The sequence below is a fragment of the Myodes glareolus genome, chromosome 8 (genome assembly GCF_982192425.1).
Source record: "Myodes glareolus chromosome 8, mMyoGla1.1, whole genome shotgun sequence".
NCBI lineage: Eukaryota > Metazoa > Chordata > Mammalia > Rodentia > Cricetidae > Myodes > Myodes glareolus.
Window position 1 is genome coordinate 33496094 of NC_142033.1, and position 21322 is coordinate 33517415.

The following is a 21322-nucleotide window of genomic DNA, read 5'->3' on the forward strand; positions in this document are numbered from 1 at the left end:
GAAGGCCGCGGTGCTGGGTTTGTCTGGGGCCGGCCTCGCGGGATCCTGGGGCAGCAGAGCAAGAACGACTGGCTTTCATCGGGGTTGGGCGAGCGAGTCCGGACGGGCGGTGTGAGCGTAGCCCGGTTCAGCGTCTCCCGGCTCCGGGCTCCTCCTCCCGCGGGCCGCGGCCCCGGCTGCGTCGCTCCGCCACTCCCCGCCCCGCGCCGCCGCCCCGCCCTCGCCGCCGCCCGGCCTCTCTCGCCCAACCCCACTGCAAGCCGGCCCCAGGCCGCCTCGCCGCCGCCCGGCCTCGCTGCGCGCCACCATGGACAGTCCCGTTTTCCCCTGGTAAAGATGGCGGTGCGCGATCGCTGCAACCTTTAGACTAATGACTGTCCGAAACATCGCCTCCATCTGTAATATGGTGAGTGGCCGCCGAGCCTCCGGGGGTCGCGCCCGCGGCGAGCCAGGCAAAGAAAGGGAACCCCGGGCTGGAGCTGCACGCGCGTTGTGGTGGCCGTAGGGGCCGCACGGCCAGAAGTTCCTGGCTCCCGGGGCTGGGCCAGCTGACCGCAGTCCCCCGCCTCTGTCCCAGCTGGGGACCTAGTAGATCCCGGGGATCCCCACGGCGGCCCCGTGCTCCCGCCCTCTAGCTGCGGTGCGGGCGGTGGGTGGGAGTGAAGGGTTCGTGGCCGCACACTGATGTCCGGGGAAGGACCGTGAGGGTATGAGTCCGGAGAGGGAGGACGCAGATCCTCCTGGTGCAGTAAATAAACCCTCACTGGACTCACTGTCCTCGTCTCCTTTTGGAGTTCAGCCTCGATTGTATTTAAGATTCACTTTGCAATGGCAGTGCTCTTATGGGGAGAAACTGGATAGACGTAAAAGCTGTGGAAAAAAAAAATCCAAGTTCAGAATCTGGTTAGAGCGGTGGTAAAGCCGGGTATGGGAGAGCACGGCAATGTGTTCTGGAGGCCTCAGTTTCCCCTACCTGCAGGAGAGATTGTGTGGCAGTAACGTTTGCAGGCCCTGGGAGTGAGGCGGCTGTGGTTGTGAGGAAGTCTGCAGGGGTCATCCTGCCCCGCCTCCTCTCCTCTCCACTTAGCTTGGGCACTGCCTGGCATGTCACTGTTCTGATGGGCTCGGGGGTGGGGCATGACCCAGTGGTTACTTCGATTTGAATTTTCCCCATTCCTTCCTGCCCTGTTTCGTTTCCTTGGCACCCATTTCCAGCCTTTGGGTCCCCTGGATGTACTCAGCTGGCACCCCTACTTGTGAGAGCCTGAGGGAGGTCAGTTTGGAGTAAGGCGGTTGCCCACTATGGCTTGAGTGTAGGCGCTCTGCCTACACTCTCTGGATCCCCCTCTGAGCCCTTCAAGCTGGAACACTGCTGTTTTTGCCATTTTGGAGAATCCACCCCCCCGCCCCCCCCTCCCCCCGTAGATGGTAATGCTAGCCCCTAAAGGGAATCCGAGGAGGCCTGATTAAGAAGGCTTTAGGTAAGGTGATCGGCTGCCCTTCCCCCATCACGCAGCCTCTTAAATCTTCTGCCCCACTTTCTGTTGCAAGATCAACACATGGCACAGAGCATTAAGGAGCCATGTGTGAGCTCAGGTGGAGTTGAGACCCGCTGCGGCTGGCTCCAGCTCTCAGCACTGGCAGCCAAGGCCATGCCAGCAGGGCAAATGCTGGAGCTCCCGGAGTGAAGGCTGCCCGCTTGGTGGTACAGGTCTCCTTCGATGATGGCAGTGGCTCCTGCAGCCTTGACATTTCCCCTTTCTGCTCGAAGACACAGGTTTCCTGCTTCTTCCTGTCTGGTGGCATTAATGTCCCCCGATGCCCTGAGAGGACAATGCGTGTCTTCCCAGTGTCCCCGCGCTGTGAAACCACAGTGACTTGAATGCCGCTTTCCCGCCTGTGGGGGTGGCCTCAGGCCTACAGGCTCCTGAGACTCAGGGCTTGCTCGTCGCGCTGTTCTTGTCCAGTTTGTATTCAGTGACACGTCTCGGTATTGAAGCCGAGTGGAAACTCGAGAGCTAGCGTGTCCCAAGAGGAAGTCTGCCTCTGGCTTGTTCTTGCCCTTGCTGTAGCTAGGACTTCTTGGCACACCTGGACAGAATGTCACAACCTGTTTTCAGTGAGCCTCAGCCAGAGAGACAAGCGTCTGGGAGGACATGAAAGGAATGGGCCAATCCTGTCTCAATAGTATCAACACTTCCCCTGCTGACCTGAAAGGTACCAAGTTAAGGTCCATTTACACCCCCTCCCCCACTTCCACCCCCGCTGCAGCCCCTTCCCCTAGTGAAGTAGATGTAATATCTTCCTGTTCAGACAGGGTCTTAAGCAAGTGGAGAAATGTTTGCATTCTAAAGCAAGACTCTAGGTTCAGCCCTGCATAAGTAGTTGTCTGTGGCTTGTGTTTTTGAGGCAGAATCTTGCCAGCCCAGGTAGACTTCCAGCTTGAGATTGCCTGAAGCCCTGGATGACAGGTGTGTTCTTCTTCATCCAGCTTTCAAGTCCTGCTTGGAGCTTTGTGTCCTGAGCACGCTGCTCTCTGGCCTGCCGTTGATTTGTAGAAATGGGCTGATAATGGTTGCATTGACGGAGTTCCTGGGGCTCCGTGCCCAGTTCATAGGAAGTTCTCAGTGAGTTCCGGCTGCTCTGCTCAGTACCTTCTTTCTCATGATGTTACCTTCCAGTCGCTTAAGGGGTTGTGGAAATCATGTCTTCTCCAACCTGAATAGAAGCAACCTATAGGGTCACTTATGCAAATCAGGCTGAATGACACTCGAGAAGTTGGGTGGGAACTGCAAACCCAGCCCCTTATAAAGCCACTCAGGTCCCTCCTGCCCCTCCCATTCTCATTTCCCAGAGGAAAATGGTGGTGCTGAGGCGAAGGCTGTCTCTGTTCTCACAGTGAGGTGAAAGCTCGCAGTACCTCGGTGTAGAAACCTCACTGGAGCATGAATTGTTTCCAGGTAGGTCTGTTCTAGGTCTCACTTGTGGCTGCTCCTCACTGGGACTCCCATTCCACCCTTCCCACTTTCTCCTTGTGATTCCAGCTTGTCTGAGGGGTTGGAGAGCAAGCAGGGATGGCTTGTTTTGTTTTTATTTTTTAATTTATATTTACTTGGTACCGAGTAACTCAAAACAGAGCCTTGCACATGGCAGGCAAGTACTCCGTCCCAGAGCAACACACTCAGGCTGCTCTGAGGAAAGGTGTTTGGTATATCTGAAACGTTGTCTGTTGAGTGTTCTGAAAGAGTCTTTGGGAAGACAAACAGACGAAGATCGAGCTCGGAAAGGCTGCCTCCTTCCCTCCATCAGAGGGGAGCCCGGCAGAGCTTAAGTCCTTCCCGCGAGGGAAAGCTAAGCAGCATCTCTCCTTCCCCTTGCCCATCCCATTGAGGTTCCCTTGTCCTTTTGGAACTGGTTCCCATTTACTTCCTGTGAATGCCTCCCATAGTAATGCCTGATCAGCTCTCTTAGGGCAAGCCAGCCTGACCACACACGGCAGTGTGTGGCTGGAGATAGTGAAGCTTGTTCGGCTGGTGTGTTGTAATTTTGAGACTGCTTCAGCTGCGACCAGGTACAAGGAAATGTCCCCTGTTGATGATCCTCTGTTGTTTCCAGCAATGGATTTCACTCCCCGCGTGTTTCATGGTCCTCCAAATGGAAGATATCATTTGTGGCTATGTTTTGTTTTCTGTTCGAATTGAGGAATTTTCTAAAAAAGGAACCGCATCTGACTTGTGCTGGTGTAGAATGGCCTGAGTCATCTCTCCATATCATTCGTTAGTAGCGCTGTTAAAGATGTGTTTTTCGGGGAATGCCTGTATCAAGCAGTAGATTTGGGGGCGGACATGGTAGAGTGCCTTGCTTGGCCTGTATGAGTCTTGGGTTTTGTCTCTAGCAGTATGGGTGTGTGTGGAGGTGGAGGTGGAGGTGCATGTAGTTTAGGGTGGAGCACCTTGCTCAGCCTGTGTGAGTCTTGGGTTTTGTTTCCGACAGTGTGGGTGTGTATGTGTGACAAATTTTGTACCTATGAATGACATCTGTCAAGGGCCAGCAGTGTTAGTGTTGGCACACACTGTATGCAGGTTCTTAATAAATGAAGACTTGAATCCACAGCCCCAAGGAGCTCAGGAGTTCATTAGCTTGTGGCCCGATGTTGGACAACGTGAGACAGTTTCAATGCAGTGTAATAGCCACATAGATGGGGGTGAAGAGAATCTTAGAGGTGGGGAAGTGGTCAGACTGATGACCAGTACAGGACACGGCCGTGATATTCTCACACTTTCTGCTTGGGGTTTTTACTTTTCATGAGGACATGATCGTAGTCAATACCAGTCAGAATTGAAGCTGTGTGATTGGGTGTCATTCCAGAACAGTGTTAACCTGTACAAACCAGTATAGTGTTAACCTATACATAACCTGTATGGTGTTAACCTGTACGTACGTAACCAGTACGGTGTTAACCTGTACGTAACCAGTACCGTGTTAACCTGTATGTAACCAGTGTGGTGTTAGCCTGTACGTAACCAGTACGGTATTAGCCTGTATGTAACCAGGATGGTGTTAGCCTGTATGTAACCAGTATGGTATTAGCCTGTATGTAACCAGTATGGTGTTAACCTGTACGTAACCAGTACAGTGTTGGTGGCCTTCAGTAAATTATACTTCTGAGAAACCTTAGTTTATCTCATCTTGTAAAACTGTTTAATACATTTTTCATCATGAGATGCTTCTTAGTGATTCGTATTTCTTACAGTCTCTTAATTGACTCAGTCTCTTTAGTTCCTACCTACCTTGTTTTCCAACCTTGAACTTACCAGATATTGGCGGTTTAAAATGCTCCACCCCTAGGATGTTTTCTGAGGCCCATTTGTGTGCCAGATTTGAACCCTTTTCCGTAGATGAAGTCGTCTTTAAATGAAGTAAAGGTAACGCTAATAAACATCGCGGCAAAACCGAGAACTTGATTTTGTGTGTCTGAGTGTTCACCTGCTTATATGTCTGTGCACCATGTGCGTGCCTGGTGCCCACGGAGGCCAGAAGAGGGGGTTGGATCTGAAACCACAGATCCATGCAGTTGTGAGCTGTCCTGTGGCGCTGGGAACTGACAGGTCCTCTGTAGGAGCAGCTGCTGAGCCGTCTTTTCAGTCCCCAAACTGAGGGTTTTTATAATAAAAGTTTTATCTTAATAAACCTCCCTCCCTTCCTCTCTCCCTCCTTCCCTCCCTCCCTCCCTCCCTCCCTCCCTCCCTCCCTCCCTCCCTCCCTCTCTCCCTCCCTCTCTCCCTTTCTTCCTTTCTTTTTTGAGATAGAGTTTCTCTGTGTACTCGCTCCGTAGACCAGACTGGTCTCAAACTCAGAGATCCACCTGCCTCTACCTCCTGAGTGTTGGGAGTAAAGGCGTGCGCCACCATTCCCTGACTCTAGACTTCTAATATTAATAAACAGTCTCACAATGTGCATGAAGAGATAACTTATTTCCATGACTCATGAGTTCTGTTTGTAAAGATAACTGGCAACTGGACGTGGAGTTTACTATATCAGTTGGGAGAGGTCACACTTCTGAATGGGGGTCCATTCTGGTCATTGTTAGGTGTTTAACAAACGCAGCCTGAGGAAGGTGGGTTAATGTTTAAAGGAAAAATATCTGCTCTCCTGGCCTTCCGGGTCAGATATGTTGGAGTTACTTTAGGTCAGAACCTGACAATTAAGTCTGCAGAATTTTCTCTTTTCCTTGGACTCATGGGGGATGACAAATTTGAACACAAATATTTGGCTAGAATTGTAGATCGGGGTCCATTTTCTGGGTTAGAAGTCTATAGTTCTACTTAACCATGCACTAGGTCTTGCTTATCCATGTTGACTAGTGTAGGATCTCCAGGGTTCGGGTTAAAATTGAAAGTAATTTTGAACTCTATTGCCTTCGCAGCTAAGAGAACCTTGTCTAATTAGATGTGGGTCTCCTGCTCACCAGTTCCTGAGCCTGGTCTTTGTAGTTGAGGTTAAGCTTGGTGACATCATCAGAAAGATACCTCTTGCTGGTTGGAGCTCTAGCCTCCCTATGAAGCTTGTCCAGAGTAAGCTGTCTGGATGGCTTATGAAAGGTGGTATCTTTTGATTTGGCTAACTTGGATGGTCTACATACTTTCTCCCAAATTGCTAACAACCGACTGGCATTTGTGGTAATAGCAATGCTTGTCTAGGACTTTGAAAGACCTCAATAGGCTTTGGAGAGAAAATACCCCCAAGTGAACCAGCACAGACTTTATTCAGATAAACACGTCCTGTATTGTTTGCCATTGCTGGGTGCTGTGGGTTTTCTGCACCTTTGCTGTCCCAGGATCATGGATTAGTTAAGGGACATTATAAGTCGCATGTTCACCGTTCACCGTGGTGGTGAGTGTGATTATTTGCTGTGGGTCCCTTTTAAAGAACGTGGGCAGGGGACCAGTGATTGCCCATGCTCTTCTTGCCATTCATTGGTTTAGCCCCCTCCAGCAACTTTCAGAATTCACAGAGTAAATAGACACAGTCCTTGGATTCCTTCCTAGGGTGAGGTGAACTTTAGGCATCCAGAAAGGTATGTGGAATAATGGAGCCAGCAGCCAGCACTCCCCACCCAGGGAAGAAATGAACTTTGACAAACACAGTTACAACCTCTCATGAACATTGGCACTCATCACTCCCGTCCCCAGACTAAGTGGCCATTATTCCAAAGTTGGCATTTATCACGTTTCGTACTTTTACTTGATAGATGTATGTTGACAAAACATATAGTACTGTCTTGTGTTTTAAACAAACTCTGAATCTGAGCTTATACTAATTCTCTAATATTAAATAATTGCGAAGTTTATTCAACAAGATACTCATAAATCTAGTTTATCTGCTGTATAATATTCCCTCAAATGAAGGTGCTACCATATATTCGGTTTATTTATAACCATGGGGGCTTGCAAATTTTTCTTGTTTGTGTATTTCAAACACAAACAAAATCATAAACAGTTTTCCACTTGTCTTCCTGTGTAGATGTTTACAGTTTCTCCGTGGTAGATGTCCAGAAGGAGATTGCTGGGTCAAAGGGAATGGGCATCTTCTACTGTAGGATATTGACAGATTGCTCGCTGAAGCCATTGTACCAATTTGCATTCTAGCTAGCATGGCTGGAGGAGGGGGTCTAGTGGGTTCCACGCTGGCACTCGATATGGTTAGATGTGGCACTTTGCCAATCTGATGGGTGTGAAATTGCATCTTCGTGGTTTAAACTTGCACTTTATTCTTTACGAGTGAGGTTGAACATCTCACGTGTACTTCATGCTGCGTTGTTTTTAACTCAGGATCGGTGTTGGTCTTGTCTGAACACAGACCATGGGATGACGAAGAGGCAAATAAGGGAGACCAAAGCGAGTCGGGGAAAGTGTGGGGAGACCTCAAAAGATACAGTGGAAGGAACGATGCCAGCCTGTTCTCTGGGGTGGGGTGGTGACTGGCAGCGTGGTGACGCACACCCGTGGAGCCTCCTGAGTGTGGCAGGTGCCTTCTGGATCTGTCCTGTGTAAGGTAGGCTTATTTCAAGCCCTGTTCGAGCTCCAGTTCATGCTTTGTTTGAGCGAAATGGGCTTTGGTGAAAATCATGTCAGGCCGCTTCTGGCACGCACAGCTGCAGGGCTGGACTTGGGGAGTTTCCTGTTGACCCAGTTGCTGTTTGAAGATCTTTTAGAAATCGGTCTTGTTCTGAACGTGCATTTCTTCGTCCTTTGGGTTAAGTTCTGTGCGCAGGAAGCCCTGTGCTCATCATCATTGGCTTGAATGTCCTGTGCACGTGCTGAGCACAGGATCAGAAGATATCCTCGTCACCCCAGCTCTTGTGCTATGTGAGTGTCAGTGCACTGAGCACAGTAGGTGCTGAGATGCCTTATAAATTAGTGACTCTTTGTAGCAAAGAATGGAGCACACCTGCATGTTCTCTTATTAAGAATTTAATCCCAGCAGAGGCAGAGGCAGGTGGATCTCAGTGAATTCGAGGCCAGCCTGGTTTACAGAGCGAGTTCCAGGGCAGCCAGAGCTGTTACACAGAGAAACCTTATCAAACAAACAAACAAGTGAATCCAGACTCAGGGAGTCTGCTCCCAGACCTTTTGAGTAAGCAGGCCTCAGGTGGAGCCCTGGAATCCGCATTTTCAAATGCTTAGTCCTTCTTCCTTCCACTCCCCACACTCTGCCCATCAGGATTTGAGAAATACCAACTTCCTGGGCAATAGCCCCAATCTCTTAAAAATATTGTTTAGAGAAAGTACCTGCCCTGGGAGGGGTTTTCAAAAATCAATGTAAAATTATTTAAGGTAGCGATTTAACTTCAAAAGCCAGAGATTGTTGCCTTTCTCCAGTTGTATTTCTTGACGTTAAACAACTGAGTTTTTATTACGTTCTTCTTTTCACAACAGAGATTCTGAGGGCTGGCCGTGTATCACCTGTGAAGTCTTTAAAAGAAACTTAAAAGAATTAAATCATAAAACATCAACACAAATATGAAAAAAAATGGAATATACATCATAGACCTAAATATCTCCTTTTCGGATATCAAAATGTAGCCTTATTGGGTTGTTTTTCAGATATAATGCTTCGGAACTACCACTTGATACTCTTTTTCTTTTCTTTACCTCCCCTCCTAGAACAGACCGTGTCTGAAGCTGATACGGCATTCACCATGCACGCCTTTGTTTGTGATTCTCTAGGCATCTGTCAATGTTTGTGTGTAAGACGTGTCGGGTGGCCTTTTGCAACTCTCTGGCTTTGCTCAACAATTATGACTGAGAGTATGTTGACTCAGAAATCCAGTTTACTCATTCCGATTGCTTTGTGACAGGCTTCTTCAACTTGGCCGTGTCTCTGTTTTTCATTCTCTTCTTCAGGGGCAGGTCTGATAGCATCTAAACTACTCTGTTCTGCAAACAGGGCTGCGGCGGATGTCCCAGTTCATGTGTTGGAAGCGTGGTTCCCCAGTAGGATGGTGGGGGCCTTTAAGAGGCTGGGCCTAATGGGAGATGGTAGCTCCTCAGGACATACCCTAGGAAGGGATTGATGTTGTTTTTCTGGGATTCACTGAATTCTTACATGAGATGTCATAAGAGGGGCCTTGGTCGAGCAAGCTCTTCCCTGGGCTCTGTGGCTTCCTGCTTCCCAGTATGATTGCTCCTGGCCACATGTGCTCCTGTCATTGTGATCCATGCATGCAAGGCTCTCGGCAGAGCCCTTGCCATATGCTGTTTTGACTTTGAGTCTCTAACACCATTAGCTTGGGGCCAGAGAGATGGCTCAGCAGGTGAAGTGTTTGCTGCCAAGCTTGATGACTTGAGTTGGATCCCTGGGACCCATATGGTGGAGGGAGAAAAACCAATTTTCACAAACTGTCCTCTGATTCCACAATCTTCCAGTAGCACTTGAACTGCTGTATACATACATGTTCATGCACACACACACACACACACACACACTCTCTCTCTCTCTCACACACACACATGCACAATGTGTAATATAATGTAATGTAATATATGAAATATAATTTTAAATGTATAAGCTAGATAAAGCTCCTTCCTTCCTTCTTTCCTTCATTCCTTCCTTCCTTCTTCCTTCTCTCCTTTTCCTCCCTCCCTCCTCCTTCCCTCCCTCCCTCTCTCCCTTTGTTTTTGTTTTTGGAGACAGGGTTTCTCTGTGTAACAGCCCTGGCTGTTCTAGAATTCACTCTGTAGACCAGGCTGGCCTGAAACCTAGAGATCTGCCTGTCTCTGCCTCCTGAGTGCTGGGATTAAAGGTGTGTACCATCATGCCTGATTCTTGTTTCTTTATGAGACCCAGTCGTGGGATATTCTGTTCTAGCAGTGGAAAATGGAGTAAATATGCTACGTATTGCCAGAGTGTTCTGGGAAGTAGTTTTATCCATGCTGAAGAGCTGCTAAAGAGCCTTACACTCAGAATTTCTGACTCTGGAGCCTGGGTTGGTAGAGTGTGTGTGTGTGTGTGTGTGTGTGTGTGTGTGTGTGTGTGAAGTGTCCTGGTTAATTCTGATGAGCTGCTGAGGTTGCTCAACCACCTTGTTTTGCAAAGTGAAATGTTATTTTTGAAGGGATTTGTGTGCATATCTGGGAGCACCTGTCAGGTCTCGGGTCTCTCCTGATGTGGGATCCAGGGATGGAACTCTCAGTCAGTCTTGTGCAGCAAGCACTTACCCACAGAGCTATCTCATGGCCCTAAACTGTGTTCGATAACCTACCAGGGCAGGAGCTAAGCCTATCTTTCGGTGATTTCCCATCTGTCAGCATGGTGCCTGGCACATTTGGGTAATAGATGTTCAATAAATAATTCTTGATGAATGAGTAAAGAGGTCTAGCATGGTAGCATGGAAAAATTGCTTTGTAGCCAGGTGTAGCAGTGTACACTTGTAATCCTAGCATATGTGAGGTGAAGAATAGACGGTTAGGGGTTCAGAGTTCAAAGCCAGCTCGGCCTAGAAAACAAAACCAAAAAAGCCAAACCTGCAAATTTGTTCATAAATCAGTGTTTCTTTTGGCATAGAATGCAAAGAACTTATGAAAATGTTGAGTCTGATTGGCAGGTCTGGAAGGAGATGGAGAGTTTGCCCATATAGTCCCTTTTCTGGGGAAGCAGGTGCTTTCGGTGGGAGCACAATTAGGGCAGCAAGATCTAAGGAGGAAAACAGGAGGATGGCTTCCTTACCGTGTAGTTGTAAGGTTTGGGATTGGAATCCTGCTTGGTAAATCTCAGAGCCCGTCTCCTCGTGCCTTTATAAGAAGAGCAAACAGCCACATGCCCTCCTCCCTGCCTTCCCGGGCATCAAAGGGACTCCCCTGTGGAAGCCCTTGGCAAGCCGTGCTGGCCTTGTGCATGTTGCTTTTTATAATTATCTCCCTCTGGTCGTGAGTTAGTGTCTTCCTTCAGTTGGCTGAAAGCTCAAAGCTCATTTCTCAAGGCCCAGGAAACCTCTGCTTTCCTTTTGAATTGTGGCTTGTGGTTTGTGGGGCTCTTTAGCGGGCTTTGGGAATGGTGACATTGGGGGTACAGAGACCAAATCTACTTCTTGTTGAGATTTCCTGGGTGCAGGATCTCTGCCATGCCTGTCGGACATGATCTAGCAGCAGGTGTCTTGGTCAGTGGCAATGCCAGCTGACATGCTAGAGTGGATGGTGGAAATTTCATGAAGCCTCACCCTGAAATGCAGAGCTACAGGCAATCAGTGGTGCTGAGCGAGAAGAATCTTTCCTGGCTCCCCGAAAGGGCTTCCTATCCCAAGCAATCAGCCCTAAGCACATGTACATAAGAGTAACACTTAATGGAGCAGGGTGTGTGTGTGTGTGTGTGTGTGTGTGTGTGTGTGTGTGTGTGTGTGAGGAAGAGGAGGCCATGAATGTGAGAATGAGTGGAGGGGGCATGAGAGAAGTTGGAGAGGGGCTGGGAGGGGTAGAAATTATGTAAATACAGTATTCATGTATGAAATTCTAAAACAATAAATAAATAGAACAAATCCATCCCTTACCTTCATTCTAACTGAGTGCTCCAGAGATGAAGGGGGCCCTGTCTCGCTGCTTCTGTGCTGTCAGAGAGACAGCTAGAGAGAAGCCCACTGCTGTCTCCTAACCAGCTTTGCCCCATAGCCGGAGACTGTCATTTATCCCCCAATCAGTCTTCTGCAAGCCAAAGTGATGCTGCAGATGACTGGAAGTGCTGGTCACGCTCTGTGCCTGGACTCTGAGCTACTCAGGGAGACACTGAGAGTGAGCCACCCTGGGACGCTGTCATTTCAATGTCAGACATCGGGGTCCTTTGATAAGTGGAGGAGCTCTGTCTCATTGGTCTAGGAGAAGGCACGTGGCGTGGAAAATGAAGGCAAATAAAAAGTTTAAGTACAATGATACTCAGAAACGTATGTGTATGTGTGTGCGCATGCACACTGTGTGTGTGTGTGTGTGTGTGTGTGTGTGTATGCGTGCGTGTGTGCACTGGGGGTGAGGTACTTCTATTCCCAATTCTTCCTCTAGAGAAAATGGAGTAGATTTTAATTTTTGTCTGATATGAATGGATACTCTGACTGCATGGATGTTTGTGTACAACTTGTGGCCCTGTGGACACCAGACGAGGGCTTCAGGTCCCCTGGAATGGAGTTACAGGGGTTTTAGATGGTTGTGAGCTGCCATGTGGGTTCAGGGAATTGAACCCGGTCCTCTGGAAGAGCAGCCGGTGCTCTTAACCACTGAGCCGTCTCTCCAGCCCTGGTCAGTGATTCCTAATGCTGCTTTTCACCTTAACTTATCTAATAGTTAGCCTTAAATCTGTAGATTTCGTTTCAGTCGAACCTCAGAGAGCTTCCTGAGGGCCGGCAGCCTGTGACTGAGCCCTGGTTTGAGTTTCTCCAGGATGTTGGGTGGGTATGAGAGCTCAGTATTCCCACCTCTCACAGACTCCATTCCCAACCATATCACATGGGTGAGGAATGAATTTACCTCACTGGTCAGTCTACTGGACTCAGAAGGAATCAGTTGTGCCTAGGACTTTGTAGGGTACCCATACACTTTGTAACATACATTCTGAGTGCCCCGTCCTTTCCTATTAGCAGAGGAGTTCAGACAGCTGAGATGGCAGAGCCTTGAGCCGGGTATCCCAGCTTCTTTCTAGCTCAGCAATGTCAGGCAATTCTCTTTGACCCACTGGAGCCTGCACGGTAATCACCCTGGCTGCAGGAATGACTAGTTGGAACCTAGTGTTGGCTTTAGTCAGGGAAGGCAGAAGGTGGAAAGACCTGTGACGGAAGACTGGAGTGTCATCAGGATACCTAGGCTGAGGGTGAGTAGCCAAGCTTTGGGGCTTTTTCCATCCCCTGATAACGAGGGCACACGGTCTGCCCAAAGCTATTTAGTCATCCGAGGAGTGCATGCCACCCCTTTTGAGTTTTTTGGTGTGCACAGTTAGGTGTTCCTAACTGGGAAATATATACAGTACGAAGTCCAGTTCCTTTAAGATTTTAAATCAAGCCTTAATTTACATTCATGTGGCAATGCTTATAGCTTTTGTTTCATAAGTGTCTTATGCAGGCACAGATAAATATGTTTATATTCCTAGTTTTAATTTTTATTTTATTTATTTAAGATTTCTATTTTATTTTATTTAAAATTTTTGTTTTTGACTCATTTATTTTATCCCATTTTATTTTATGTATGTGAGTATTTTGCCTGCCGGTGTGCATGTGTACTGTGTGCATGCCAGAAGAGGGCGTCACATCCCCTGGAACTAGAGTGAAGGGCGGTTGGGAACCACCATGTGGGTGCTGGGAACTGAACCCAGGTCCTCTGCAAGAGCAACAGGCGTTTGTAACTGCTGTGAGTGAGCTATCTCTCGGCTTCCTTCCGAACTTTTACAGACATGGTCACTGCCTCTTGTTTTTGTGTCCTGGTCTCTGTAAAGAGCACCCTCATTCCTCTCTCATTGCTGAGGAATATCCAGTTGCTTGAGATGTGCTGGATTCTCTTAGCCAGGTCTCCACCGAGCAGCAGGTTTCTAATCTTTGCTTTTTACCAACAAAGCTCTCAGGACCAACTTTTTCATGTATCACGCTATCAGTGGGAGAGCATGTCTGCGCACTGACCTCTTAGAAATGGTTTTGGATCAGAAACTTTGACTCTGAGAGATTTAACTGCCTGCTACCAGCCACACGTGCAGCTGATGTTTCCCACAGCCTTGTCTTAGCTGGTATCTTCAGAAACGCTGGGCCAGGCGGGGAAAATGGCATCTTGGTGTATTTTTTTTCACCTCTTTTACTAGAAGTGTATGTGAAGAGCTGTTCATCTGTTCATACATGTAAGAGAATAACTCAATTTAAGCTCAGTGTTTGCTTTTAGCAATTATTTTCAAAGTTTGTTTTTATTTCCAGTCTGTCTCAGACTCCTTTTTTTTTTTTATTAAAATACAATTTAAAAAACGGATCACTAGCAAAATGGCATAAAAACCCAAGGATAAATAAAACAGTGGCCTCTTTTTTTTTTTTTTTTTTGACTCAGCCTGCAGCCTGACAGATACCAAATTGCTGTGACCGCTGTGGCTCTGCTTGTCGTGACTCCGTGTTTGCACTTCTGAGCCCGGCTGGGGGCTGGTACTAATGCTTTCAGGCAGTATTATTCTGAAGTGCTGCTAGCTCCTCATCGCCCTTCTCCCCCACCACGCTCTTTGGCATGAGGGGAGACAATGCGGAGTTTATATTTCTGCTTTCCCGACCCGTACATTGCCAATGATTTCATTATATTAAAGCGGTGCTGCGCTGGTCTGGAAGGACGTGGCTCTCAAATGCGGCGTGGCCGCTAATACTCAGGCATTGCGACTCTCTTCTGCCCGTGCTGGGAGGAGGTTGCCTCATCCATGAGGGGAGATCTCGGGGCATCTGATTGGGAGCGAAGCTCTTGGTTTCTAGTTCAATGAGGCCAGTGGCTGGGTGCCTGGCAACTGGAAAACAGACATGGCCTCTGTCATCGCTCTTGTGCGCTTGAGTTGAAATTGACTTCTGCGTAAGGACTCCATTGCGTATTTTACCAGTCAAAGCAGATGTTCCTTTGTGGGGTGACGTCATTGCCGCTGTGTAGTCAGATGTCCTAGGGTTTGCTTCCTCAGGGGTGGACACTTGGCGTCCATGTCAAAGCCCTTATATGAGGTCACATTAGGCTTCTGTCTTAGTGTTCTATTGCTGTGAAGAGACCCGATGACCACAGCAATTCTTAGAAATAATTGGGGCTGACTTACATTGTCAGAGTTTAATTCATCACCATGGCAGGAAGCATGGAAGCGCACAGGCAGACATGGTGCTGGAGATGTAGCTGAGAGGGCTGCATCCAGGTGGGCTGATGGCAGGAAGAGAAAGGGACACTGGGCCTGGCTTGAGCCTTTGAAACTTCGAAGCCCACCCCCAGTGACACACTTCCTCACAAGGCCACACCTCCTAGTGGTGCCACTCTCTATGAGCTATGGGGGCCATTTTCATTCAGACCACCACACCTTCTGAATAACATGCTCCCTTCCGGGATCACGTAAGTGACAGGAACCCACGCAGTCATGTCCTTATCGAAATGTTCTGCCTCCTTGGATACCTGGCTTCCTGTTGAAGTTCCGAGAGGTGCTGAGTAAAGGTTCTCCAACCTGGAGCCAGGGTTATAGAGTTTGACCACCATTGACTTCCACCTCGGCTGAGACCTGATCTTGGCAAGCTGCTTCAGCTTCACCATCCCTGCCTCTCCTTTGCCTGGGAGGTGGGGGTGGGGCTTACCCCTTGGTGAGTTATTGGCAGGAAGAGCTCACTGTTGCTTAGTGGCCCAGCAGTTCTGTAGGGATGTTTGCTTGCTCCTAACCAGGATGGCCATTCATAACACTCAAGGATGTGCCCAGTCAGCAGCCAGGAAACAGTCCTGGCTGCTTGCCCGCTCCCTCCACTCGCAGCGAAGGGATCGGGAAAGATGTGAATGAAGCAGCCTCCTCTGGCTTGACTCGTCAGCAGCTGATTCTGGAGACAGATGCTGTGGGTTTGGATCCCTGGCTCTGCCCTTGCTGGCTCAGTGAACGCCAACATTTCTGTGTGCAGGATGGGAGGACTCTGTCTTGGATTTGTGAGTACATGAGCGTGCAGATGTGCAGCGCTGGGTGTAACGGAGTAGGAGCCATTCCCCAGCCTTCCTCATTTTCCCAAGTATGTTCAATGAGCAGATGTGTGAAGTTCTCTCTGTGGCCAACATTGCCAGGTGTTGGCACATGAGTCCAACATAATCGCTTCCTGAGGAGGTTCTGGATTGACAGGTCTAACCTAGAGCCGGTGGGCTTTTCTGTAGTAAATAGCGCGTAGTAAATAGTTTAGATTTTGTGGGTCGTAAAATCTCTGCCGCAGCTCCATGATCTCGTGAGCGCAGTTGCAATGACTGTATTAATGGTCACAGCTGGGTTGCAGTAAAACTTTGTAAAAACAGTAGCTTAGAGTGGATCAGTGAGCTGTAAGCTGTACACAAGCTTCTAGAAGGAAGACGTGGCAACCAAGAAGTTACTTGTGACACGTGGCAACCAAGTGTCACAAACTGGGAGGAGTACTGGAAGGAAACGGAAAAGTCTGTGAAGGGGAAGGGCCAGGGAGTAAGTGACACCAAAGCCATATGGTGAGGTGGACACCTCTGGAAAGGGAGAGTATGCCAGACAGGGTGCAGCTCTGAGGGAGGGAGCCGTGGTCTAGATAGTTCCAGCCAAGGGCCTTGTCTCCCAATCTGCTTTTGTGTGCTCTGTATGGTAGGAGTGCTTCAGCTTGCTTTGGATAAAATATGCAGTTTTGCTCTATGTCATCCAACTCCAGTTTTCTCTTCTTTTTTTTTTTTGTTTTTTTTCCCCCATAGCCCTACAGAGAGATGAGCTGTATTGATAGACTAAGACATTTTTGTTCCATGTCCTCTAATGATTGTATTCACCCTCTCTCTGTGTGTTCCCTTGCTTTGCTACATTGTTTGCAGTATCTGTGAAGGAACTTAGAAAGTGGAGGGGTAAGATTGCACCCTATTTTATTATTTCCTTAGAATTCAGTTCTCTGACAGGGTTTCTCTGTAGCTTTGGAGTCAGTCCTGGAACTAGCTCTTGTAAACTAGGCTGGCCTTGAACTCACAGAGATCCACCTGCCCCTGCCTCCTGAGTGCTGGGATTAAAGGTGTGCACCACCACTGCCTGGCCAGTCCTCTTTTTGCCTTTTAAATTTTAGTATAATCTTATTACTTGGAACAATGATGGAAAACTGTTTTTTCCTTGACAACATTTCCTGTCCTGGTTCTGCCAACCCCAGTGGTTCATTTTCTTCAAGCGGGCTGTAGTGTCCCAGAGAGGTCTTGTTTGTTTTGTCTTCCTCTCGTGTGTGATTGCATGCTTGCGTGTGTGTGCATGGCTCCGAAGGAAGCCAGGACAGGAAGCTGCATTCCCTGGGATTGGAGTGACAGGAAGTGGTGAGCCTTCCTGTGGGTGCTGGGAGTCAAACTGTGGTCCTCTGAAAAAGGAACCCACGCTCTCGGTCACTAAGCCATCCCTGCATTCCCCCGATGAAGGTTTTGTTTAAGAGGGCAGGGATGTTTTCTGTTTCAGAGGATGCTTGTGACCTAGGGGTGCTTCTGTACCACACTAATGTCTAGCCTAATGGATGAGCTCAGATTCAGTTAGAAGACTGGGCTCAAAGAATATGGTGGGGAGTGATTGTAATAGACACGGAGCATCATGCTTACTTCCACATTCTGGTGCACACCGGGTGCACAGAGTGTGCACTCCCGAGCTCTCTGTCTCTCTACCCTCCCCTCCCCCTCCTCCCCTTCTCATTCTTCTCCCTCTTTCTCTCCTTCCCCCTCCTCTTCCCATCCTCACCTCCCTGGATGGGTGGAAGGATTGAAACCTAGGTCCTCAGAGAAGTGCCGGCACAGCCAATGCCTGCTTCCCGTTCGTTATCTGTCATTATTATCGAGCGCACACGAGGCACCAGGTCCCTTATTCCTCCTCAGCCTTATTGGTGGCTCTTGATACGTTTCACAGACTTGGGCTGCATCCTGTCCCTGGGCTGTGTGATGACCTTTTGTCACAGGCAGTCCAGGAATACAGTCCCTTTGAACGTTCCGCTGTCCTATGGACATCTAGTTAGTTAAGAGTCTCTTTTCAAACATAAATCTGGAGTTTTCCCAGTAATATTTGCCATCCTATTGTCTGTTTTAATTCACTTTCTGTAATCAGTGTCGTCTTCTGTATGGATTTAGATACAGCCTTTGGCCCTCTCTGAGTCCCCTTTCTACTTTGTACAAAGTCCAAAGAGGTGACATGTCGATCTAGGGCAAGGCCATTTATTTCTCTGGCATTGGTTTTCACACCTGTAGTGCGGCCTAGCTGACTTCCCAGGCCCCTTCTGGCCCCAGCGTTTTTGTTTTGGGTTCTCACGTGTTGCTCGCCATTTCTTCCAGACCTTGCCCTCCTCCTGCTGCTGCTCTGATTATCCTTTCTCTCAGGAAGCCCCTCCCCCGGAGGGATTCTCGCTTGTTTTCCTTATAAATTACCTTTAAACATTGTTTTAAAGAAGAAGTTCCTTTTTGCGCCATCCTGTGCATTTACGGTTTGTCTTTCAAGGGTTGTTTGTTGTGTGTCGGAAGCTCCCTCGGTTGTCTCTAGAGGTGCTTTCGAAAGCTAACACTGCAGTCTTGTTGGAACTTGTCCCAGCTCAGAGTCTATTTTTAATAAAATTCTTTGTATTGTTTTTCAGAAGGTTCCCCCTTTCTTTCACTGACTGAAGTAAGAACTTTTGTTTCTTATGCTTCACATCCTGTGGTTTTCCCGAAAGGACTGGTTCTCAGTTCAGCCTCTGGTCATACAGCATTTATGTTTTCAGGGCCTCCAGTTGCCGTCTGCGCTGCTATGCTAGGCTCCCGCAGTAGGAGCACAAGCCTTGTGAATATGATACCGATAGCCTTCACCGTTTGTCACCTCTCTGTTGTCCCTTGGAATAGGCAGGTTGCACATCAGCACCAGGACCTCTGAGAGGTGAAGGGTCAGAACACAAAGAAAATAAATCCTGGCAAGAAAAGGCCGGCAAGCAGTGAGGGACGTGCACACGCTGCTCGCTAGTATAGAGGATTAGCTTACTCAACTTTAGTTACTAAACTTATTAAATATGAATCCCCAAATAATATATTGTCACAGTTAAAAAAAAAATGAGAGTTCAAAGGATAAAAAGAAAGCCCTTGGAACTGGAGAGATGGCTCAGTGGTTAAGGGCATTTATAATTCTTGCAGAGGACCCAGGTTCAGTTTCCAACACTCACATGGTAGTCAACCATCTGTAACTTCAGTCCCAGGGGATCATATGTCCTCTCCTGACCTTTGTGGGCACCAGGCGCACAAGTAGTGCACATACATACATGCAGGTAAAACATACACACACATAAAATAAATAACTCTTCCAGAAAGCAAAGCCCCCTGTGACCTTTTCATTCCTTAGCCATATTCTCCGGCAGTGTTATCACTATTTTCTTAAGTGTAAGCCAGGTGCAGTGGTATTTATTTGTCTATGACCCCACCTGCTCTGGAGGCTGAGGCAGAAGGATGATATGAACCTAGGAGTTGAGCTTTATTTGGGACAATGGAGGGAGAGCCTGTTTCAAAACCAAACAGAAAACAAACAAACAAGCAAAAAAGCCCACAAACAAAATGAAAACAAACTCTCAGACCAAAAAGCAAGTACTTTTTCAAGTAGTCTGGAAATTTTCACTAGATGACCACTGCGGCTTGCATAGCTTTGGTCCCCTTGTTCCTTAGAGTTAGAAGAGAATGGAGCACATAGCGGGCACAAACAGGGTAGTTGTGTGTTGCCTGAATAAAAGACCTTTCAGGGTCGTCCTATGTACATTGTCACTGTGCCGTGCTTTGCTTATCCTTTGTCTTGTACAGTTTTGCAGAGCAGTACCTAAAAAAGAAATTTTACTTTAAAAATTACCTACAGAGAAGGAGTGAGTTTAGTTGGTAAAGCATTTGCCTTGGATTCCGGAGGTTATGAATTCATTTCCTTTACCACAAAAATAGAAATACTGATGTGGTATTTTGCTATATAGATTATTATAATCATTTCATCAGCTTGTGATACTTATAACTTTTTTCTGTTACAACCCTTGCTGCAGGGACTGTTTGAGACTCTGACTGCTGATTGTCCCTGTAATCTCTACTTTCTATGTCTAGTGTAAGAGAAATTTGTAACTGATCACGAATGTTTGGGTGATCGCCACCTATGCTCGGCTCCCTTGCAGCTGTGTGGCTCTAAGACTGAGATTCTTGGTTAGGGGGTTTAACAAAGCAAAAGTATCTGCTGTAGCTCTGAAGAGCCTCCTTACAAAGGGAGCCATCCCTCTATTTCCCCTTTTAATGGGACAGAGGTTGGCAGGAGTTAGTAATCGTCTTGGTTCCAAAACTGCAAATGGACTCTTGCTCACGACAAAGTGACAAGATGTGAGGACCCTTTGTCCACAGCACCCCAGGGCGGCCACACCAGACCTACACTGCATTTTCTTGAACATTTATGTGAAAGAGACAAATAAATTTTCATTTTGTGAAACCACAATGTGAGTTGGATCTTTGTTACACTCTCTGTATCTACCTGCATGAGTGTATCTATATAATAACTTAGAGTAGAATTGCAGGATTGAGGGACATGGTCACTTAAATTCTCGACTGATTCCACCCAATTGACCTTTAAGCATTGATCGTTACCATCACCATGTGGTGAGATAGTCGCCATCATGTCTGTATTGCTGTATCATGGATGCCTTTCCATATAATGGATAGAACCCCCAAATACGTTGAAGATGTACAAAGATTCACATTACCAGATGAAAATGCTGGGATGTAAAAGCAAGAGCTTAGTTCCAAATGTCAATATCCATTATATTCTGTATCCATGGAAACCAGTTCCTGTGTGTCTATAAAGGGAATGGGAGAATGGGGAAGTGTTGGAGGGTACCACTCATGTTTCATTGAATAGTGCATTGAGAGAATATACAGACCTGTGTCCAAATTATGCACACAGTTGCATCACAGACATCCATGATCATCCCTGTCTGTGCCTACCCACCTGACCATCCATCTAACTACAGATACTATGGGCCTACTGTGTGCTCATCACTGAGAACATGGTTTTGGGAAGGTCATACGGTCTTTGCTGCCATATTGTATAGATAAGATTTTAGGGACCAAATGTTAATGATTATGTCAATAGTAATATTGTCACATGTGGGAGAGACAGTGTGCATTAAGAGATGTGGAGGAGGTGTATCAGTTTCTTCTTCCTGCTATAAGAACATTTACCCTAGTGGCTAGAGAGGCGGCTTAATAGGCAAGCTGTGCAAGTGTGGGCATATGCATTCCCATCCTAGTATCCAAGTAAAAAGACAAGCGTGGAAGCTTGTATGTGTAATTCCAGAGCTGGGAGCTTAGGTGGAGATGGGAGTGTCATAAGGGCTTACTAACTACCAGCTCTAGGTTCAGTGGGAGACCCTGCGTCAAGGGAATAAGCTAGAGGGTGGTAGAGTATAACATCCAATGTCTTGCTCTGACTTCCATATGCTTGCACATATGAAAGTATGTGGACATGTACACGTATGTAGACATGCACACACATGTATAAACATCACACACACACACACACACACACACACACACACACACACACACCTTAAATCAGTAGCTCAAAAAAAGCAGCCTTATTTCTTACAGTACGTGGCCCGGTTGCTCACTCT

The 21322-nt window shown here is 47.6% G+C and overlaps 1 protein-coding gene across 2 annotated transcripts in view; it reads left to right on the top strand.

The window, feature by feature from the left end:
• Window positions 1–247: 247 nt before the first annotated feature.
• The window catches only part of Usp46 (ubiquitin specific peptidase 46), a 75323-nt gene continuing 54248 nt past the window's right edge, over window positions 248–21322 (top strand). The window contains exon 1 of one of the 2 annotated variants that reach the window (XM_048415285.3): window positions 248–406. In XM_048415285.3, coding sequence (XP_048271242.2) covers window positions 371–406 — 36 coding nt within the window. In that variant the 5' untranslated portion in view covers window positions 248–370. Of the gene's footprint in view, window positions 407–2826; window positions 2961–21322 lie in introns of those variants that run through there. The other variant, XM_087908951.1, reaches the window with a different exon arrangement.